Source organism: Perognathus longimembris, chromosome 24 (genome assembly GCF_023159225.1).
Source record: "Perognathus longimembris pacificus isolate PPM17 chromosome 24, ASM2315922v1, whole genome shotgun sequence".
Lineage (NCBI taxonomy): Eukaryota > Metazoa > Chordata > Mammalia > Rodentia > Heteromyidae > Perognathus > Perognathus longimembris.
The window spans coordinates 24,670,599-24,694,218 of NC_063184.1; the positions used below are offsets into that span (position 1 = coordinate 24,670,599).

General features: G+C 46.5%; 2 protein-coding genes across 4 annotated transcripts in view; one reads left to right on the plus strand and one right to left on the minus strand.

Moving 5' to 3' along the window:
* Positions 1–1,274: 1,274 nt before the first annotated feature.
* The window catches only part of Herc3 (HECT and RLD domain containing E3 ubiquitin protein ligase 3), a 79,851-nt gene continuing 57,505 nt past the window's right edge, over positions 1,275–23,620 (minus strand). For all 3 annotated transcript variants that reach the window (XM_048333832.1, XM_048333831.1, XM_048333833.1), the window contains 7 exons: positions 21,645–21,788; positions 20,696–20,862; positions 17,104–17,170; positions 16,323–16,405; positions 3,447–3,630; positions 2,918–3,020; positions 1,275–1,788 (listed from right to left, as the gene is read on the minus strand). In XM_048333832.1, the coding sequence (XP_048189789.1) occupies positions 1,580–1,788; positions 2,918–3,020; positions 3,447–3,630; positions 16,323–16,405; positions 17,104–17,170; positions 20,696–20,862; positions 21,645–21,788 (957 nt within the window). In that variant the 3' untranslated portion in view covers positions 1,275–1,579. The remainder of the gene's footprint in view (positions 1,789–2,917; positions 3,021–3,446; positions 3,631–16,322; positions 16,406–17,103; positions 17,171–20,695; positions 20,863–21,644; positions 21,789–23,620) is intronic.
* Nap1l5 (nucleosome assembly protein 1 like 5) lies at positions 8,248–9,187 on the plus strand. The gene is made up of 2 exons (XM_048333348.1): positions 8,248–8,696; positions 9,157–9,187. The coding sequence occupies exons 1-2, from the start codon at positions 8,248–8,250 to the stop codon at positions 9,185–9,187; spliced, it is 480 nt and encodes a 159-aa protein (XP_048189305.1).

The following is a 23,620-nucleotide window of genomic DNA, read 5'->3' on the forward strand; positions in this document are numbered from 1 at the left end:
AGACTAATAGATTCTACTAAAGGCAAGGTATACATTTGACAAGCACAATAAGAAATAAAACCTTAAGTTAAAACACCAAATTTATTGTATAATATTGAACTATATGCACACACATAGAAAATAAACATTTCATATAATTGTATACTTTTTTTCTTAATCTTGTATTTATAAAGACTGAAAAACTACCGATTTAGCAATTGGAGTTAAGTTTTAAAAATCAAAAGGAAAAGCAAAAATCTACGATCCTTCATCAAGACTTGATGCTATATCACTGTTCATAAATACTTCATTTTATATAAATAAGACTTTTCTCTAGTCACTAGGAATTTTAAAATTAGGCTTACACGAGTTCTTTGATCATGGAGAATTTTCTTATCCCATGATGACTGAAGCTGAGCATGTCATTTTTGAGATACATACATTTAATTTAAACACAATGTCCCCAAATCCTACTGTAAACATACATTTCAGATAAACAAAACTACCATCATCAAGAATGTCTTTAAGTCTTAACAATTAGAGAAGGGGAAAGAAACTTTACAATTTAAATAAAAACAATTTAAAAAACCCACGTAGCATGCATCTAAGAGAAGGAAAGTCAAGTAACAAAGAACAGGATGGAGTAAAGAAGAAAGAAAATAAAGTAAGATGGGAAGGAGGGCAGGAAACAAGAGACAGAGAGGAGAGAGCATATGGTAGCGAACACAAAACAATGGAGAAAGGGATGGAAATGTTTTTATTTCTACTTTCCTTGGGCAAGACACACTCTTTAAGAACTTAATACAACTAGCTTAGAAATGGAGAAAGTGGATCTGGCAGGTGTGGCTGAGCGGCAGAAGAGAACCGAGTCCAAAAGCAATCCCAGCTGCACTGCGTCTCCTCAAGGAGGCCTAGCAAGTGGGCGCGGCCAGGGCGGTTGCTGTTACCTCCAGAACCTTCATTATTTCCTTTAAACAGGATGTGCTCAGAAAAGCTCTACAATGCTCCACCGCGCCACCAAAATAATAGACCTGACACCACTTGTTTGGAATTGGAAGTTTCTGAAGTAGTCTTTTCCTCCTTTGGGCTAGAGGGGCTGAAATCAGCCCCGGGGCGTTTCCAAGGCTACACTGAAAGAAGACAATCCGCATGCGCAGGGAAGAAGGGACAGGACAGGCAAAGGCATTCTGGCAGAGGAATGGGAAGTTCAGGGGGACAGGAGGTATTACGGGGAAAGGTCAGGGCTGCATTTAAGAAATCAAAGTTTACAAATCTACTGTCATTTTTTTTTCCCCCCAGCAGACTGCAACACAATCACAGGTGCAAGGGACACTGGGTAGCTGAGGTTTAAAACAAAAACAAAACAAATCCAAACCACCTCCTAGCCCAGAGCCAATTTTATCCCCCAACTCCTGATTTTTTCAAAAAGGCTGTAATGCTCCTTACAACCCCGGAAACCTATCTGCCAGCTTCAGGATTCGAAAGTCCCAACCCACTTAGAGAATAAAAAAATAGAGCTCCCTCCCCATGATCTTCCCAAGGGGCCCCTGTGTGTACCCGAGCAGGAGGGGGAGAGACGCCTAGGTCAGGCTGGGGAGCCTCAGGCCAGACTGAACCCCTCGTAGTTGTCAAGGGCCTGGGTGAGCCGAGCCCTCAGAACCTCTTTGCTGCTGTACTTGGGGAGGTCGAGGAGGTTGTAGCACGTGTGCGCTACGGGCAGGTACTCCTCCCCGCTGGCGGTGGACTGGATGGCGATCTGCAGGCTGGCCATGCCGTAGATGGGAATCCGGTCGCTGCCCGTCAGGAACACTGCGGAGAGGGAGGAAAGGGCTCTCTCTCACCACCCAGCCAGTGGATCCCCACGACCACGTCTCCAGGCAATAGAGAACGAGGCATGACACCCTGTGGCTCGCAGGGAAAGTACAGCTATGCTTGTGGAGGGAAGATGCTCAGAAGCTCTCAAGGGAAAACATGGCCTCCATCGGATATACGCCGTCGTACACGTCATGGACCTTTGCAAACTCAAAGCTGAAGGGATTGTTTGACACAGGAGACGAGGATGATCTTCCCTTAGAAGAGGAAGGAGCCCGGATCTCTGGGTCTCAAGCTCTCCTCTGACTGGAAATGTCCAAGGCCTGTGCCACCCTAGCTACTGAAATTCCCTTTATGAGCCCGGACTAGGTACTCAGGAGGCTGAGATCTAAGGATCTCCATTCAAAGTCAGCCCGGGCAGGGAAGTCCGTGAGACTCCTATCTCCAATTCACCACTAGAAAACCTCAAGTGAAGTTGTGGCTCCAAGTGATAGGGCGCTAGCCTTGAACAAAAGAGCTCAGGGATTGGCACCCAGGCTCTGAGTTCAAGCCCCATGACAGACAATAAATAAATAAATAGAAATTCCCTTTATGATCTACTTTCTTCTCCTTTCCTATTTGCCCCTTTCCAAAAAACCAGGAGAGCTGAAGCAGACATCTTCTCATCTTCTAGGCAGATGAGATGTCTTGTCAGAGGTTCTGTGACTTGTAATGTTAGCTATAAGGGAGGGTAACTTCAGCAATTTCCTGTTACAAATGGAATGCTTCGGAGAATCACTTTCATACGAACTATTGATTTCCTGTGGGAGATGTCAGTATGCCGCCTCCTACTGATAACCTTTATGCGTCAGCCGCCCAGCAGCTGGGACTACAAATAGGAATCTCCACATAGAGCACACTATTACATTTAGAGAAATCAGAGCTTGGTGAAATGCCTCGTTCCTTCCCTTTTATTTCTCTGTTAAGCAGAAACAATATAATGTAACCATTTAGTACCAACCATAACATTCAGACATAAAACGTAAATTGAAAATAGTTAAATCTTTACCGTGGTATGCATCTTCCCACACTCCTAAGTTAAGACCAACATGTGGATAAATAGCATATTGAGAGTACTGAGACTTACGTAGAAACTTCTTCTTCTTCTCCTGGGGAAACTCATGAAATGTTTCCCAGAATAGTTTCACAGTGGGATGTGTGGCTGAGTAATCGCCCTTATAGATGGCCGACTGTCCAAAAAAGACAAAAAGAAGGCACAATGTGTCCTACAGGATAAAACGAATATCCTAGTGGACCTGCATACCATTTGTATTTAATACTAAGAAATAACAACTTCAGAATACCTCTGAATCCTGTGCAGCCATAGTATATTTTGAAGGCAACTAGGTCCTAGGTGCACTTACCCCAACCCTCACTCCTTCACCAGAGCTGGGGCTTGAACCTCCAGCCTTGCACATGCTAGGCATGCACTGTAGCCCTACGCTGCATTCCCTACCCTCTGGTTTTCGGAGCCAAGGTTCCCCTGTGGCGCTCACACTAGCCTTGCCCATACTATGCAGCTCACGCTCTTGGTCCCCCTGCCTCAACCTCCCAGGGGGAGGATTACAGATGAGCACCAGCCTCCCTGGGTTTAGGATGGCATCTCTCAAGCTCACCTCTTGTAGCTCGTCCCAGTTGTAGTTGCTGTTCCCCACCATCATGGCCCTCAGTTCTGAAGGCTGGAAGAGCTCGAGCACTTTGCCACCACACACCTTCAGGAAGCCGCTGGAGAAGGCTGTGTACCATTCATGAATGGAGACTTGGAAGACGTAATTCACGTAGGCATCCACAAATTCCTGCCTGTCCAGGGAAGACGGGGGAAACGGGATAGAATTAGCTGGAAGTCCTGCTGGGTGTATGAAGCTGGCCTTCGCCACTGATGCTAGGAGATGAAAACAGCCAGCTGACACGCGGAGGCGTTACCTAGCCGACCAGGACTCCCCTCTCCCTCCATCCCCGGCCCTATGGCGCTAGCAAACACTCGGTGATGTGGGACACGGGGGCTGAAGACAGAACCAAACCACTGACCCGAGGTGCCTCCATTGTCATCTCATCCAAAGGTCCTGCCTAGAACTCAGTTGCGAGGGAGGAAAAATGAAACCTTTTTCTGCTTAAAAACAAAAGTCCAAGCCATCCGTTTTAGGCTCCTTTCACTCACCTTCAGTTACATGACCGAGTTCCCTAACGGAATTAATCACATCCATGTTGAGCAAAATGAACAGAATTTCAAGAACGTTGAGTGGAAACAAGTTTTGAGTGTTAAATGATAGCATCTATGTATGTTTTTTTTAATTTAACTTTTTATTATTTTTCGAATACCAGTGCCTGCACTCAGGGCCTGACACTCCGCTTTCTTGCTCACAGCTGGTGCTCTACCGATGAAGACAGGCCTCCAGTCTGGCATTGTGCTGGCTAATGGGAGGCGGGAATCCTTCCGTCTTCACTGGCTTCGACTCTCGATCCTCCTGCTCTCAGCCTCCAGAGTCGCGAGGATTAGAGTTGTGAGTCCCTGGCACCCAGCTTTCATTTAAAATGTTTTAGACAATCAACATTGTGAAGAACACTTCCTGCACATCAAATAACGGTTGCAGAATATTTCATGCAACTATATTTGAACCCATGGGTTTCCTCCAAGATGACCCTCCCCCCCACCCCAGAACAGGCAAGGAGGGAACACAGCAGCCCCCACTCCAGCCCTGTCCCCCCCCCCCGCCCCAGATGTGAGGAAGGGGCCTGGCCAGCTCTGCGGTTGGGTCAGGAGTCAAAGCGCAGCTCTGCCCAGCTTCAGTCCAAGTCCCATTCTCCCACTCCCACCCCCACCCCCGCCACCCCTCCCTAGCCCTGGCCTGACCGCGGCTGCAAGGTATCAGCAGCCCAGAGAGGGCGCCATAGCTCCTGACACATGAAGTGTCATGCCACCACCAAAGACCAGTGACCCCTCCCATGCAGAGGAGAAATAGGATGTGCACCCTGCGCCCACTGCAGTCTGCGCCGCCCACCTGTCCCATCTGCCTGTGACCCCAATCCCATGTGGGTCTCTAATTCTGCTACTTGGGAGGTTAAGACTGGAAAGACTGAGGTTCAAGGCCAGCCCGAGCAGAACGGTTGGTGAGGCTTCCTCCATGGAGAAGCGGCTGAAGCGGCGCGCACCTGTTATAGGCGGTGTGCACCTGTTATAGGCGGTGTGCACCTGTTATCTGAGCTACAGCAGGAAGTCTACCACAGGTGTGCACCTGGGCAGCAGAGCAAGACCCTAACTCAGGAACAGCCTGCAAAACCCTAAAACAGGACTGGAGGTGGGGATCAGCAACACGATGCCCCGAGTTCAAACCCCAGTACCTCCGAAAAACAGATGATGAAGAACAAGAAAATGCACTTCACAATGGCTAGCCCAACAAACACCACAGCTTAGCCACCCAGGACAGCGCGGTGAACCCACGGTGGTCTGGAGGGAAGGCGCTGGGGTGCACTCCGACTTCCCGGCATCACGAAGGTGTCACGCCACAAAGCATGAGCCCAGGAAGAAGCCCAGGACTTAAAATGTGAAGTCTGTTTCCTGCTATTTATGTTTTATTATTAGGCGGTAATTATCCGTATTAACTGGGTTCTGTGTGATTTGCATACAGGCATACGATGCGCACTGGGAAATCCAACCACTGCTCGGTCCTCCCTTCCACACGCTGCCCTTCCCAGCCTCTGACAGTCACGACTCCACATTGAGAGGACCTTTTTCAGCTTCTACATAGGAGAGCGTCCAGCTCATTTTACCAACATAATATCCTCTGCTCCCTCTACCCTGCTGCAAATGTCAGGACTTCATTCTTTCCTGGCTAGATAATAATACCCCATTGTGCTACACAACATATTTCCTCCTCCATTCACTTGTGGATGGGCACAGAGGCCCATTTCCTATCTTAGCTGCTGTCAACAGCACTGCCATTAAGCTGGGTGGGAAAGTCTCTTTGGTCTGCTGTCTTTTCTTCTTGTAGACACGTACTCAGAACACACATTATATCTACTGTTCTTCATAATGGAGGTACTAATTTACATCCCCACCAATGGTATATAACAGGACTCTTTTCTCCACATCCTCCCAGAATGTATTATTTTTTTTTTTTTTAGAATAGCCATTCTAACCAGGGTGAGATAGTACCTAATTATGGTTTTCTGTTGTGTTTCCCTGGTGCTTAATGGGATTGACTGGATTTGTTGCCGTGCGTCTGCCTTCTTTTGATAGGTACCTATTCAGGTAATTTGTCTGTTTGAATTGTTTGTTAGGTTTTGTGAGTTCCTTGTATATTCTGCATTTCTGCCATCGTGTTAGCCGAGGCCCTGGCACATCCCTGTGGGCTGACTTTCTACTCGGTTGACTGTTTCCTTTGCTGTGCAAGGTTTTAGGTTCAATACAGTCCTGTTTGTCAGTGTATGCTTTTGCTTCCTGTGTTTCATAGATTCTGTTCAGAAAATCCTTTTCATACTAATATCTTGAAGTAATCTCTATGATGTTTTCCTCTAGCAGGTTCAGAGTTTCCAGTCTTGTATTTGTCTTTGATCCAGCCCGAGTTGATTTTTGTATGAGAGGAGATGGGTCAAGTTCTCCATGTGAAGGTCTAGTCTTCCCAGGGCCCTTTTATTCCTCCACGGGAGGGGTTTCGTGCTTTTGTGGACAGTCATTTGGCTGTAGATGTGTGGGTTTATTTCTGGCATCTCTGCTGTGTTCCGTTGGTCTTTGTACCCATTTTTATGACATGATCACATGGTCTCTGTAATCCTACAACTTGTCTTGAAATCAGGTAGCATATATGCACTTTTTTTCTTTCCTTTTTTCTTCTCTGTTCTTTGTTCTTTCTTTGTTCAAGACAGCTTTACCTGTTCAATTTAATGATTCCATGGGTTTCAGGATTGTTTTCTAGTTCCGGAACAAAAGCCATAGGTGTTTGGATGGAGGTTGCATTTAATCTATTAACCTATACATTGCTTTTTTTTTTTTTTCCCAGAGCCGGCCTGGGAAAGCGGAATGGGTACAAAGAGTATGAATGCAGACAAGATGTCTGTAACCTAATGAATGCTTGTGCGCTGACGGCGCTGTTAGTACCACATAGGTAACGCACTGAGGGACAGAAACAGGAAACTGACCTTTAGCTCATCACATAACCATGAGGGATGTTTAAATGGCCAAAACAGTTTGTCTGACTTAGCTGCATACGTCATAAAATGTACTGCATAAAATAAATTTAGGGGCTGAGAATAAAGGGTGGCAAAGTCCTTCCTGCCTGCTCCCTCTTACCTCTCAACTTTATTTTGCCTTGAATAATTATTTTTCATCAGTGCCCTGTCTGCTGGATATACTAGGGAACTTTCAGTCACATGGACATTTTAGCAGTATCCTTTTAACCACTAACATAAGTGGTCTTTCCATACACACACACATCTTTTCCAATTTCCTTCATCAGAGTTTTATGATTCTCATTGGAGAGATCTTGCATTTCCATGTTTGTTTATTCCTAGGTGATTTTAATTTTAATTTTTTTCTATGTGTGCCAGTACTGAGACTTGAACTCAGGGCTTGGCTGCTATGCCTTAGCTTGTTCAAGGCTGGTGTCTGACACTTGAACCATAGTTCCATTTCTGGCTTTTCGGTGGTTAACTGGAGATGAGAATCTTACAGGTTTTCCTGCCTGGGCTGATTGACTCCAGTACTGCAATTTCAGAGCTTAGCTTCCTGAGTAACTAGGATTCGAGTGTCAGCCATTGTCACTAGGCAATTTTTATGTTTTTATTCTTACTATTTGTGTGTGTGTGTGTGTGTGTGTGTGTGTGTGTATGTTTGTGTCTGTGTGCCAGTCCTAGGGCTTGAACTCAGGGCCTGGGTGCTGTCTTTGAGCTGCTTTTACAAGGCAGTGAGGGATGACCAAGTGGGATGGATGGATAGGTGGGTGGGTGGGGGGATGGACGGATGAGGCACCTAAATGCCCCTTCCATACATTGACCCCACCGGTCTCCAAAGGGATAGAAGGGGTTCCCGCGCTTCTGCTCTGAGGCAGTGAATTAAGCTGAGATCAAAGCAGCCATCAGGAGCCAGACATATATCCACGCCCGAGGCTGACCGAGGCCACTAAGGAGAGAGGCGGCCCATGGCCTCCAGGTGTGTGGGCCCTGAGGGTTGGTGTGGGAGTGCGGGGGCGCAGGGCAGGGAGGCTGGGGACGCCGGTGGTGACGTTGCGCAGTCTGGCCCTGCGGGTGGGGGCGGGGGGAGGTGGAGGGGGGCCTGGGGAGAACCCGCAGGAGCCTCGCATCCGGTGCTGTCAGCTGACGGCGCAGAGCCAGTGCAGTGCGGTGGTGCAGCGCGCGCGCGCTCGCGGGGTGCGGGCTCCGGGCAGGACGGCAGCGCAGACCCCCGAGCTGGACACGGGGGCCATGGCCGATTCGGGGAAGCAGGGCTCCGCGGAGCCGGCCGCGGCCGCGGGGGAGGGCCGCGCGGCGGGCACGGGGGCCGGGATGCGGCGGCCGAGCGGCACCGCGCCGGCCGGCCGCGAGTTCGTGGAGCGCCTGCCCCGCGCCGTGCAGTGCCGCGTGCTGGCGCTCAAGAAGCTGCAGAGCCGCTGCGGCGAGCTCGAGGCCGCCTTCCACCAGGAGCTCCGCGCGCTCGAGCGCAAGTACGACCGCATGTGCCAGCCGCTGCGCGCCCGCATCCAAGACCTCGCCGGCGAGATGGAGAGCTGCTCCTGGAGCTTCGAAGGGGAGGACCAGGAAGACAGCCAGGAGGACGGCGACGAGGAGGAGGAGGACCGGGAGGAGGCGGCGGCGGCGGCCGCGCGGCGCAGGAACGACGGCCCGGACACCCAGGTGCCCGACGCCGCCTGCAGGTAATGCACCCCCCCCCCCCAGCCGCACCGGAGCGGGGACCGGCCGCCGCGGGGAGGCGACGCGAGCCACCTGCCTCTGCTTCTCTCTCTCTCCTGACCTCCCCCCCCCATCCCATATGCATCTCTTCCGACATTCCCCAAATTAAACTCGAAGCAACGAGATTCTAGCTCGCCTCTTCCAAATGTGGGCACGACCGGAGGTTGAGGGGATGGTTTGTTTGGTGACCCCCTGTGTCGGCTCCAGAAGATGGGATGGGGAGGGCGCCTCATGTGGAATCGATCATCCATCCACCCCCATCCACCTGCCCATGCATGCATCCATCCATCCATCCACCCCCATCCACCTGCCCATCCATGCATCCATCCATCCATCCATCCACCCCCATCCTCCCGCGCACCTGGGCCATCCTGGCAAAGCCTGACGCATTTCTAAGCGCTTCGTCCTCTCATTTCCCCATAGAGAGCCCAACGAGGAGTGTGCTGCCACCTAGACGTGCAGCCGGGAGAAGGACCGCGGGCGGCAGCCGGCCACAGAGAGCCTCGACTGTGAACGGAGCCCGGACTCTGCCACTTCAACTTCAGGAGCAATCCAAAGTTCCGAGTTTAGCCAAGCGTGTATAACCGTGCAACAGCGTCGTCGTGTGCTCACTGCTAACACTCTCGTGTGTGTGCTTACTTGGCAATGTCTTAAAAAGTTTGGAAAAAAAAAATACCTTCCCCCCAAAGTGTTCTGAAATACTTGAAGAGATGTCCACCTTAGGAGATTCTGTAGCATGTGTTTCCAATGTGGTCTGTTTGATCCCTGTGTTTCTGTTATGTAGCTTTTAGGGGTTTAGCTGTGAAACCAACCGTGAAAGCTCCTCAAAAACTTATATTCTTGAAGAACCAACCCAAGTGTGTGTCCCCATCCCCAGCTCTGAAGTAGAAAGGATTTCTGTTTGCTTGTGTTTGCTGTGGCTCCATTAGTTTGCTCTGGAAATTTGACATTAGATGTGACATGGGGCATCACTAAATTTTACTGCTTGAGGATGGATTGGCATAAAGGAAGAACACATTTGATATGAAGGACTCTGAGCTTCCCTGTGGGGTTTGAACTGTAGGTGATCTGTAAGGAAACACACCTATAACATTGACATTGTTTACCACTGTGCTGTCAATAAAACAGTATTTTCAAAGTAAATAAATAAAAGGCTCAACATTCTGACTGCTTGAGGTCTCCTCTTCATTAAATGGGGCGGGTCTTACTCCCTTCCTTGCAATTAAGAAGAACTAATGATTCACTACACATAAAACCAAGAAATAGTGTTATCTGTTATATGCGGACTAGCTTTCAGCTTTATTATTAATATTAGTGCAGAAGTGATAAATTCTCCGGAAATTCAACACTCTTCTTTTCCTGGGTAAATGAAGGAAAAGGGAAAAAATGACCATAAACGGGCATTCACGATCCTTTATTATCAAAGAAGAATGTCCCTTTTAATTTAATAATGCAGGAAATTGAATAAACCATCTTGTTTTTGGCTTTCTCCATATAAAGTCAGGTTTTAATTTCCTCCTCAAAAAGATAAGACTTAATACATTATGGATATAAAAAAAAAACCATTCTTTTGATAAAGCAGAGTCTAATCTCTCCCATTTCCCTGAAGGGTTAAAATGACACAGAAGCTGCTTTTAAAGTCAAAATGAAGGGTAGCTCTGACCTGTTGATGATAGCAGGCACAAACAACCCTAAGGTGGTGGTAACCTTCCTCATAGTCAGGCCAGCCAGGAGAAAAGCAAAATACATCACTACATAATTCATCATGATCATGATTACTTTAGTAAAAGTAAAAGGATGAAATTTATCTCTAGAAATGAGACTGTCATTCAGAATTTTTCTAGGTCCACTAAAAACAAAAATGATTCAGCACAAATTAAGGGCATAATTACTGGGAAATTTATTCTGCAGGTAGGAGATTAATTACTACTAAAGTCTCTCTGTCCCTGCATGTATGTGTTTAACAATCTACCAAAAAAAAGTATAGAACCTGCATTAGAAAAAAAACAAAACAGGATTTCACAAGTGCAACAGGCTTTTGATGATAAGACTGAAAGTCACAAAAATGGTCATTCTTCCCAAATCTGTCTTTTATTTTATCACAATTCAAATTGAAACCCAAGTCAAATCTGGAATTTAAGATAATCACCCTAATTTTGATGCGTAAGACTAGTTAAGAAAATTCCTAGTACTTTAGAAAACCATTTACAGATTCAAAAAAAATTTCATTAAAGAAAATACCTTGGGTATTTAGCAACTATTAGACACAGAAAGGCTGAGATTAGGGTGGTGTCAGACTACAGGCCATAACAGATGACAACACAAAAATTAGGGAAGGAGAAACACCTGAATATACTCTATATTCAAATGCTAACAAAACATGGATGGCAAAGGGCTACTAATATAATAACATACTATAATGATGTAAGTCTACTATTCATTTGAAAATGGTCTAGCCCTTTTAGAGAGGTACTGGGAGCTCATCACCAGGTTATCTATACAGAGAGGTTGGGGGAGGCCCGGTCCCTGCACTGTAGCACCAGGTGAACGGCCCCCGGCATGGTCTCCAGACAGCTCCCAGCTGCGTGAGCCGGCCAGCAGCCATTCTTTCATGATAAGACTTTAGCTACAGGGTTTTTCTAGTGACCGGCCAGTCATACCACACCATTACCTCAAGGGTGGCAGGATGTTTACAAAACCCTTCACAATAGCCAGTGACTTCCATCATTTTCTAGCAGGGCTGATGTTAACCCTGCAGGCCCCAGCTTGTTTATATGATAGCCATGAAGCCTGGGTGTGTTAAATAGCTAGCAGGATGCCCTCCCTTCAAGACAAGAAAGCCATTTGCAATTCCCTACAGGCCAAACCTAGCCAACAGAGTGCGAAGTCACCGACAGAGGGAAAGGCAGCCTGCGGCACCCACGCAGCTAACTCGGCACGGGCCTGTGCAGAAAAGCGTGGCACACGAGTCACGCGCACAGCTAGCACCGCAGCCTCCCGGCCTGGGAGGTTACACTCCATGCACATCTGCAGGCACACCTGCATTGCACACGCACACCCACAAAATAAAATCGATCCTTTGAAAGGAAACAGCACGCAATGACGTGCAGCTGCAACCTTTGATTCTTTACGATATATGCATTATATATATAATAAGCAGACACATCATCAAAATGGATCAGCACTGCATACAATATTTAAAGTAGCCTATGTGTGAAAGATTTCGATGGAACTGTTCATCACAGTGGGTGAATGGGAGTTATGGATTGAGGATGAGGCAAAACTCACTAGGAAAATCAATTCAGCAGCAATGTGTATCCCCAAGCACGACTTCATAGGTACTTAAAATAATATACAGACTAAAAAGAACTCCAAAGGTAAGGAAGCAAAGGACTTCTCCTTCGTTAGTCTTACAGTATTTAGAGGCTCACGTGTGGTGTATCCACGTGCACATCCAAGGGAAGCTGGGAGGAGGGCACAGAATGAGTGGAAAGCAGGTGGAAAAAAATACAATAGAGAAAGGCCCAATGGCTGCATTGATGAAAGCAAACTAAGCAACTCAAGGGCAGTGGGGAGGGAGGGGGGGGAGGGAAGAAATGAGAGAAGAAGAGGGACCCGATGATACTAAGCAAAAGGAAAGAAATGTGCCTATCACCCGACCTGGGAGAAATTGTCTCATTGTCAATGTTTGTAGAGTTCATAAGCTTTGTAGATTAGAATGACAGTGGCCATCATTGAGAAGGTTACAAAAATGTTGAAAGCAGAGGGAAGGGGTTGGGGAGAGGGAAGGTGGGAGAAAAATGAGGAAGGGGGTAACAAGAATGATAAGGAATGTACTCACTACCTTAAGTATAACTGTAAGCCCTCTGTACACCACCTTGACCATAAAAAAAAGTCTATCAACTGATTCAATATGCCATATATTTTCATTTAAGTTCATCCTTGGGATCTTATCACTAAAAGGCAATTATATAGGCAAAGATAAGTCCTTTATACACACATACACACACGCAATGTAATAGCTGTTGAAATACTGGTAGGGGAAGGAAGGAAAAGAAAAGGAGAAAAAGAACATACACACAAGTCAAAAGGGCTATTATGAACGCAGAGTTTTGTAATGATATCTGACACACTTTCTTCCCCTGGCTAAAAACTGAGCCGTTCAGATTCATACATACACAGGATGTTTTTCACTTCAACTTTAAGAAAAAAGAATTACGTTGTCTCCCTGAAAGAAAAACCAGGAGCATCTTCAGTCCTTCTTTTCTCCTGGGGTGAGGGGGACAGGTATCACCCAGCCCCTCTCAGCTCTCAGTGGGGGATTTGGATGCCCACAGAGCAGATGCTCTGACTCCATCTGCCTGGCTTTGAACCCTGGGCTTGCAGCTGTGGTAACCTGACCGAGCGACCTAACCTCTCTGTGCCTGGGTTCCTCTGTCAAGTGGGGTGGGGTGGGGGGCTTCTGTGTCAAGTACTTGCAAAGATGCCTGATGCATGGGAAGCACTTGGGAAGTTGGCACTGGCATCGTATCTACCTACTGTTCTCTATCACATGTCCGAGTGTACCCCCTCACAGACTACAACCGAGAGACCCACTCACTTTAGCCCGAGTCCCAACTTTAGTTGGGATCTTAAGGAGCTACAAGTGTGTCATACCATATGTGAGTTACATTCCCATCCCCGGGTTCTTTCTATGCAATCTAGGTGCTCTAGGGACAAAACAACAACCAACAAAACAAACACCAAAGAGCAATTGCATCAAACTGAGGTTAAATTTAGGAGAATCTGGAGTAGTGCACCATTTGTCATTAGCAGTAATAACTTCATGTTACAGAGCATGTGAAACACTAGGCACGCGTAGCCACAAAACGCAGTGTTATCTGGGGTGACCAACACAGTGAGGCAGGATCTGACTACCGTCTGGACACCGGCAATCAGCCACAGCCGAGATTAGACCTGAAGCCTTTAATTCATCTGACTGCATAGCTCTTACCCAACACGGGAAGGCGATTTTAACACCAAGTGGAATGGAGTAAGTTGTTGATAAATAATTAGTACCCTGGCATTTTCTCCCACGCAGCTACGACATCAGATACCTTACTATTTTAACAGTAAAAGCAGCATAACTGCCAGCAGTCTTCAGCATACAATGGCCAATGAGAGGAATGCAAGGGATATTATTCTTCTAGCTCTTTCATTTCATTTTCTTGATCATCTAAGGGCATCGGGTGAGAGGAATATGGCATAAAAAAGGCAAAGGAACTAAAACTATAATAATTAATATTTTGCGATGGTATACAACCTTCCCTTTCGGGCTTTCAAGGTAGTTTATGAAGATTTCTGTTTTATGCACTATACAATGAAAATTGAAGCAAGGATTTACTCAGTGTTTTCTGACTGCCACCAGGGATAACAATGAGATCAGGTAGTGAGGCAGTGACCACATTAGAGTCACAGAAGCTGTGCAAGAGTGTAGCACCTGAATATCTGCCCCCTGTAGCCCCAAATTCATACGATGATATTCTACTTCCAATGGACGGTACTCAGCGGGGCCTCTGGGATGTCACTCACGCTAGATGAAGTCATGAGGGTGGTGCCCTGGAGAATGTGATCTGCGCCCTTATGGGAGTCATGGGTGCTGCATTCTCCGTGCTCTCTGACACTGAGAATGTGAGACATCAACAGTCCACAACCCCGGAGCAGCCCTGGACTGTGACCCAGGCTGACACCTCACCTTGCATTCTCAGCCTCTGATCCCTTATCTGACGCCCGGTGACACAGACCTCTGCCAGAGGCAGTGTGTGGAGGAGTTCATGAGGTGCTAGGTGAAGGCCGGGGACCCAGGAAGGCCACAGGCGGAAATGCCACCTAACACAGAAGCTGCTCCATACTTGAATCTCAAACACAGGGCACTGGGACTCCCCGCCTCTCCCTGGTAATAGGTAATATGACCACACCTTTCCCTGTATAGAGACCAGAAATGATTGCTTTGAAAGTCGCAGCAGCAACACCAACTAAAGTATGGAGTTTTATAATACAAATAACACAAAATACAAATACCAAATACAAATAAAGAGACATGGGCTCAAAGTCGATCGCCCAGGCAGGAAAGTCCATGAGACTCTTGCCTCCAACTAACCAAGCAACAAAGTGCTGTGGCTCAAGCGGTAGGGTGCCAGCCTTAAGTGAAAAAGCAAAGGAACGGTGTCTAGGCCCTGAGTTCAAGTCCCAGAACCAGTACACGCAACACAAAAGGAGCCTCTATCAAAACCCAATGGGTAGGGTTCAGAGAGCTTCCGGGTGTCTGAACCTGTGGAAGTTTCTGGTAGCTGGTGCCAGCTAAGCATGGATGCTCTCTTTCCCCATACCTCACTTCGTCTGCCCCCTTCACAATCTTTTATAATAGACTGCTCAGCACAATCAAGTGTTTCTCTTAGTTCTGTGCTTCACTCAATCAAATGTATCCAACAGGAAGCTTGATTTGCAAGCCAGTGAGTTAGAAGCTCAAGTAAAAGACCCCGGGGCTTGACTGAGGTTGGCACCCGAAGTGGAGGAGGCGGGCTGTCCCAACCCGTGGGTTGTCATTCTGTGTCTGGGCAGACGATGTTGTTATGGTTTCATTTACAAAGTGTCTTCCCAGAAGGTTCATGCACTGAAGGCTTGGTCCCCAGCTGAGGACTGGTGCTGTTGAGAGGTAATTGGATCGTGAGATGCTAATTTCCTCAGTGGGAAACCTGTAGGGGAGGTCACAGGCTAGGGGCTGTTAGGAGGTGGAGTCCGATAGAAGGAAGGTCATTGTGGGCATGCCTCTGAAGTCTACATCTTGTTCCAGAAACCTCCTCTTTCTTTCTTTCTCTTCTTTCTTTCTTTCTTTCTTTCTTTCTTTCTTTTTCTTTCTTTCTTTCTTTCTTTCTTTCTTTCTTCCTTTCTTTCTTCCTTCCTTCCTTCCTTTCCTTCCTTCCTTCCTTCCTTCCTTCCTTCCTTCCTTCCTTCCTTCCTTCCTTCCTTCCTTCCTTTCTCTCTGTCTGTCTGTCTCCTCCCTCTTTCTCTCTTTATGCCTCTGTCTCTCTTTCTCTTGCTCCCTGGCTGCCATGAGGCAAGCAGCTTTCCTCTGCCATGCTCTGCCAGCATTTAACATTCCTTTGTTCCATACATATCTTAGTGCCAGGCACTTTAATACATACTAAAAACCCTATGCTAGCTGCTGGGAGTCCACTTATTCTGAATTATTTTCCTGTAAACTATCTCACACTCTCCTCACAACTATCTCATGGGGATAGCCAGGACAACTGTTACAATCCTCATGGTACAGGTGAGAAAAATACAAAGCCAAAAAATAACAAAAATTCACATGACTTACTAGAGTCAAAGTCAGCGAAACGGAGATCTCGAGCTAAGTAGTTATTCTCAAAACCCAGGGCGTGTGCTCGGTCTACTATTAGTAACTCACGATCATCTTCAAATCATCAGGCTCTAATTACCCTTCCCTCCGCCGCAGAGGGATTGAAAAGTCATTGGATTTGGGTGTGAAGAGTGAAAGTGCAAAGGGCAGAGCCAGCACGTGTGCGGCAGCCGCGGTCAGCACTAACCTGTTCCCCTTACACACCGCCACCCGGTCGCCGCCGGGGATCAGCTGCTTCTGCTCAATCACCCCGTAGCTCTCTCGGCAGATCTACATCGGAGGCAGAAAAAGACCACGTCAGCGTGGGCACGTCACCACTCCACCTTTCTCATGAACGCAAACGACTCTACTCAAGAAACAAGCGGCGCTTCATGACCATCGGAGGAGACTAACAGAATCGGAGCCCAAAAACGTCAACATTAAAAAATGTATTTTTTCAGTCATAGAGTTTTACCCCCCCAAAAAAAGCTATGAAGAGAAAAATGAGGGCTGGGGATATGGCCTAGTGGCAAGAGTGCCTGCCTCGTATACATGAGGCCCTGGGTTCGATTCCCCAGCACCACATATACAGAAAATGGCCAGAAGCGGCACTGTGGCTCAAGTGGCAGAGTGCTAGCCTTGAGCAAAAAGAAGCCAGGGACAGTGCTCAGGCCCTGAGTTCAAGGCCCCGGACTGGCCAAAAAAAAGAGAGAAAAATGACCTGAACTCTAGAAAGTAAGTACCTTGGATGTGTCAGGAAAAAAGAGGATTCCTGTTTTGGTCCTTTTTCAAGCTTACAGATTAATCATTGATTCATTTATCCAACATACTTCCTGAACTCCTGTGACATTCACAATAATTTGAGAAAAGTACTCTGATTCCTGAATGGCACAGACTTTATTGTTGTTTGGTTTGGAGAACTCATGTTAATTGTGCCTTGTAAGCCAGATGAGGTAAACAGTCGATATTGTAAGTATGAAAATTCTCACCGTGAAGTTGAGGCAGAAAGTCTCCTCAATGTCTTCACCGGGGTAATCTAGAAGCTCCTGAAGGCTCCTAATCACAGAATGACAGAAAAGAAAAGGGGCCAATCAGATACTGCAATAGTGTTTCTGCCGGTTGTTACAGGTCCAGATCGTTTATAAGGAAGAACTATAAGAGATTTCTAGAATGAACATAAATTCAGACAGAAAGGAAGCCATACACTTCTACCTGTACCTAGATCTGTATTGTTTCCTTTTCCTAGCCTGACATAGATTACTAGATTTATGTGGCAAATCAGACAGATTTCTATCAGACACACTGGTGTTTGTGAACCACAGTATTGCTTGGGCGAGTATAGATGAGAATATGGTCCTGCATGGCCCTGTAGACTGGCTTTAGTCATGAGTTAATAAATTAGGTCCTCTCAGGAAAAAAGAAAGCCCCAAAGTTACCATACTCTCTTAGGAACCTTTTTTTTCTTTGCCAGTCCTGGGGCTTGGACTCAAGGCCTGAGCATTGTCCCTGGCTTCTTTTTGCTCAAGGTTAACACTCTACCACCTGAGCCACAGTGCCACTTCTGGCTTTTTCTCTTTATGTGGTGCTGAGGAATCAAACCCAGGACTTCATGTATACGAGGCAAGCATTCTACCACTAGGCCATATTCCCAGCCTCTCTCTTAGGAATCTTTTTTTTTTTTTTGTAGCATAAAGGGCATTTATTGTGAGCTAGCTTGGTCCTCCGCACACACAGCACATGGTGACGCTAAGAGGCCCTAGGCTTCCAGCTGTTTTATACATTCTTTGGGGAAGGCAGGGACTTATCATACATCATAACATCTTTTAACAAATCAACACACACCGCGGGAAAATTATAAAATAATTCTAAAGCATGTTTGGTACATTTGGTGGCGGGAAGGAATCTGCAAAGGGTCATTGGTCAGGTCAAGGGACCGGTGCATTTAAAATTGATTGGTTTAAGCCACCGGGGTGTAGCAAGGGGGATATGTGCACAGCTGCAAGGTTCTCTTAGGAATCTTAATGGTGGGTTTGGACCTACTCCCAGAAGACATAATTCCCAATGCCATAAACATGAATGCTGAAATCCAAACAACCAAAGTCCCTGCCTAAAATCCCCAAAGTGCCAAAAACCTAGAAAAAAAAGAGTATGTAGGGGTGAAGGTTTAGCTCTGTAGTAGAAGTGCTTGTCTAGTATGCATGAGATTCCACTCAATTTCTAGCACTAGAAAATAAAAGCCTCCAAAACATACCAGGCACTGGTGGCTCACGCCTGTAACCCTAACTATTCTGTAGGCTGAGATCTGAGGATCACATTTCAAAGCCCGCCTGGGCAGAAAAGTCTCCATGAGACTCTTATCTCTAATTAACCACTCAAAACCTGTAAGTGGGGCTGGGGATATGGCCTAGTGGCAAGAGTGCCTGCCTCATATACATGAGGCCCTGGGTTCGATTCCCCAGCACCACATATACAGAAAATGGCCAGAAGTGGCGCTGTGGCTCAAGTGGCAGAGTGCTAGCCTTGAGCAAAAAGAAGCCAGGGACAGTGCTCAGGCCCTGAGTCCAAGCCCCAGGACTAGCCAAAAACAAAAAACAAAAAAACAAAAAAAACCTGTAAGTGGCATAATAAGAGGACTAGCCTTGAGCAAAGAGCTCAGAGACAGTGCCCAGGCCCCGAGGTCAAGTCCCATGACCAAAAAAAGAAAAAGAAATATAAACACAATAAAATATTTCAATAAGCCACAGATGAAAAAAGGGCAAATAACACACATTTTTGCATACATAAAGAGTTGCACACGTATAAAAGTTATGAGGCAGACAAATGATAGTGAAATTCATGAACCAAGTCCACTGTGTGTGGTGATGTGAGAGCCCAGCTTTATAACTGTGGCATCTAAACTACAGTGGGGACAATCTAAGCCTTCTGGGGTGACAGGTCAAACCCCACAATGGGACCCCCTCATATTTGTATCTGCCCAAAGAGCTGAGATTCTAAGAAATTGTCTTACAAACCCAGGTGAACAAAAAGAACATCTTTCCACTAATCAAGCAGCAATCATACATGCACAATGCTTAAACACGAAGTCGGTATAAAGATAATGCATTTTCATGAAGTTGAATTTACACACACACACATACACACACACACACACACACGCACAAAACAAAGGCTCTCTAAAAGTCTTTACACAGTCTATACCTCCAGTGCTGGAAACTAGGCAAAGATGAAACTCATAGATAGCACAGGCAAGTGTTAAAAATCATGCCGACAACTTCAGGTAGCAGGGCAGACATAGGTCCTACGCTCTTAGCACCAGAAAGGCTGCTGTTCTGCTGCCAAAGCAGAAGAATACTCAGTTCTAGCTTTCAGAGACCTCCACGCATGCTCAGTGTTTCTTAGAGACCTCCACTTATGGTCCGTTTTTGTCCTCTCCAGCCTGCTCCGTCACTGGCAGCTACCTGCGATGCCTCCCACACCAAGGGCAGGCCTTCCTATTGTCTTTCCCCAGACTCCTGCACCAATGTCCCGGAAGCACACTGGGTTTCTAGACAACCATGGTGCCTAACACAAATGCAACTCTCCTGCTATCATTAGAATGCACCAGCCCATTGTCCGGCCTCCCTCTATCCTTCTACGTCTTCTTCCCTTCCCCACCACCCACGGAGACGGCAATTCTCAGGCTAGTGGTCTTCAGAATTTCAACCTTTGGGATTTTTACTGAGGTTGCAATTAGGATAGTCTGCCAAGCCTCAAAAGCTAATGTGAACCAGAAGTTCCACTCTAGATATACACCAAGAGAAATGAGAACTGTGTCCTCACAAAAGTGTGTACACACGTGTTCACGGCAGCACTCTTTATCACAAGATGAGCCCAAAGCAGAAGCAGGCTAAATGGCCCGACTTATGCATGGATAGGCAGCCTGTGGCATGTGCACACAGTGGAGTACTGCTTGTCAATGAGAAAAACCAAATTCTGACACATGGATGAACCTTGAAGGCAAGCACTCGGGACCACTTATTGCATGATTCTATTTATCTGAAATGTCTAGAATGGGCAAGTGAAAGGGGAAGAAAGTAGCCTAGTGGTCACCACTGCTGGCAGATGTAGAGGCAGGGTAAGAGCAAAAGAGTACAAGGAGTTTTGCAGGGGAATAATGAGAATATTCTAGAAGTAATGGTCACCCATACTCCACAATTACACTTAAAGTCCGTAGATGGTACACTTCGGATGGGTCAATTATACAGTGTGTGAGTTTCGTATCAATAAACTTTCCCAAGTGTCCCTTTTCGGTAATCCCTCCTTGTTATCTCTGTACCATAAAAAGTATCATAGAGTTTCCATGTTTTCGTTCAGGATAAGAAAGGCAGAGATTATTTTGTGTTCCTGGGCAGCTATCACTCCCCCGCCCCTCTTTTTGTGGTGTCCCCTGTCTTTCTAAGTATGTTCAAGCAAGTATCTGCACAGTCTACACAGGCTCAACAAACTCCAACCTGGACATGTGGTCCTGTCAACCTTTCCTGGCTGTGCCAGCACCAGTCAGAATGTCCCTCAGACTCATCAGCGCATCGTTTCGCTTCCTACCTTCCTTCGGTAGGGGACAGCTCCTTTAAGTCTTCCAAGCCGGGCTTTACATTCAGTAGCTTCTTGTAGAGAGCCAAGGGGAAGTGGAGGTCCACCACCGTGGAGTTATAGATGGCCAGCCCACAGGTGATGCCGATCAAGTGGAACCAGTTATGTTCTACAAAACACTGAGAGGAACGCACACACACATGTCAGGAAGCAATGCGGCGTCTACAGCCCTCAGCACTTCACACAAAAGAATCAAGGCTACATTCAGATTTATCTTTGAGTCAGGGAAACACCCTTGCCCAAAGTTCTACTACCCTCAAAAGATGGAACACAGACAAGTACCCCCAAACAGCATCCGAATATATGTACAGAGCTGTGCCCCTACTTTCTGCAAGGACACCAACACTGTGTCCCGTGATGTCCCTGTGGTAACCAGTAGCAACAGGTGGTGACAGTGCACTTGAGAGACAGATAGTACAGCTGAGCAACTGACTATTCTTTGCCACATGAAGCTAAGGGTTGCCTTTAGGAACAGTGTAGCTCCAGGGAAAACAAGTGACAGGGGGAAAAAAGCCTAATTATGGGCTGCATGAATTTAGAATGCCTTTTAAAACTCAGCTCTCCTGAACTTTCAAAAGTAAACTGTGTTTGCATGGTCATATATGGGTTACTATCATGATGACATAAGATCTATTTGCCTACTTCCATCCCATATCATACACCAATTTCTTAAGCACACGGTGCCCTCGTGGATACTCAGATGGAGATACTGCCTAGGAGAAATGGACCTGGGGCTTGTGGCTGATATGCACGGGGAAGACTTGCCAACAGGTCAAAAATGAATGCTAAATACACTACTGACCCATTTTCATGCCTCCCTTGCAAAATCAGGGAATGGGTCTAACCATAAAAAGGAAGCTTAAGACAGTGTATCTGTCTAATTGTGCCATCGTTAACTTACTGTATCTGAAAACCACAAGAGATTTGAGTCCTGATAGTAAGTGAACATCCCGTAGATGGGATTCAAAAGTTCTTTCAACAGCAGAAGAAAGAACTCCTTGGTAACGCCGCCAGCATCCACCGCTTCCTCCCCGTCAAAGATTACCTTCAAATCATGAACACATAATTAATACTTCAGGGAAAATCAATGGCAGGTTTTAACTCTTCACAAGCTTTTTTCCCCTAGAATTCAGGAAGAAAGAGAAGAAAGACAAAGGAAAAAAGACAGATGTTGACGAAAACTTCAGGGTCTCTCTGTTGGTGATTACTGCAGTCATTCATGTGGAACGGGGCCTGCTGCACACAACATAAAGCAGGTGCACCAAGGGATTAATGAAGTAGTCACAGGCTTAACCTGTGTCCACAAAGAATCCACCACATATTTAAAGGTAGTAAGGCACACGTCAAATGAAGCAAAAGAGTTGTTGGGCATAGTAACACACGCCTGCAATTCCAGCACTCGGGAGTCTGAGATAGGAAAAGCGCAAGCTTCAGAGCAGCCTGGACTACGAAGTAAGACTCTCTTTAAAAAAAAAAAAAACACACACGGGGAAAGAAAAAAATACATGGAAAGAAGCAACAGAGAATAAAAGCGTGACTATAAAATGAGAGGTAAATGTTCTGGCACACAGAGAAAAGCTTCACTTGGGTAAAGCACTACTTTCTGGAAGAAAGCCTTCTCTCTGGGATTCTTCAAGTCACAGCAGGCAAACAGGGAGGAGGACATGAGAAGCAGACGGTCCCAGGGCTCGCTGAGAGGCTGAACGGGCATTCGGGACACGTCACAGGCATTGTACAGTACAAACTACAGCAAAGCAACAAGGATGATGAGTTTACCACATGCCAGCACTTACAAAACTATCAGACTGATCTTCCAAACAGCCTCATGCACAGGAATTACTATTATCTCCATTTTATAGTCAAAGGCTCAGGCCTGGAGCTGAAGACAACATTCAAGAAAGCTTTTATTTGCAGCTGCCTAGCGCGCAAGAGGAAGTGTGGGGGCAGACACGAGGATGCTAGTTATACAGATGGCAGCAGAAGACTTAACACAGACACGCCACAAAACAAGAACCCCATCAGGACAAAAACAAAACAGAACAGGTAAAAGCCAACAGCCATATCATATCAAAAATAGAACCCAGAAGTCCTAGCGGGGAGAAGCGGGCAGCATTCTGGGATTGATAGGACTTACTGAACCCGGGGCCTCCCAGGTGCTATGCAAGTACTCTCTCCCTGAGCAATATACCCCTAGCACTTTTTAAATTTTATCTTTAGACATCATTTCTCCCTAATCTGTACAGGTTGATCTTGAACTTGTGGTCCTCCTACCTCAGCCACCCAAGTGGCTGGAGTGACAGGCATATACCACCATTTTGGTCCTTAGAAAGGTAACAACATTATGAAAGCAGTTCATGCTGGTTACATTTCTTTTTTCTTTTTCTTTCTTTCTTTTTATTCTTCTTGTGGGTCATGGGGCTTGAACTCTTGGCCTGGGCGCTGTCCCTGAGCTCTTCAGCTCAAGGCTAGCACAACACCACTTGAGCCACTGTGCCGCTTCCAGTTTTCTGGTGGTTAATTGGAGCTAAGAGTCGCATGGACTTTCCTGTCTGAGTTGGCTCAATCCTTGGATCTCAGCCTCCTGAGTAGCTAGGATTTCAGGCGTGAGCCCTGGGCACCAGGCGTGCCTGTTACAGTTCTGAAATTGGTGTCTATAACAAAACTGGTGACCAAAGCATGGAAAGTGTCTAAACAACTTCAAACAATTCACTAAATATTCCTAGAATGCCTCCTGTATACTAGATACTGCTCTGAGGCCAGGAGCGTGGTAAGTAGTGATATAAGCACGCACCATCTATGGGAAGATAAAATTTTTTTCAGTTAATAATTTCACCGGGCTAAACTTATCTATCCCAACAGGCTGAAGGCTTAGGCAAT

What these genes read in the sequence shown, in the direction of transcription:
- Nap1l5 (XM_048333348.1), top strand. Translation starts at nt 8,248, where the DNA reads ATGGCCGATTCGGGGAAGCAGGGCTCCGCGGAGCCGGCCGCGGCCGCG. An exon ending in GTGCCCGACGCCGCCTGCAG is followed by an intron (nt 8,697 to 9,156) that starts GTAATGCACCCC and finishes ATTTCCCCATAG; the next exon opens with AGAGCCCAACGAGGAGTGTG.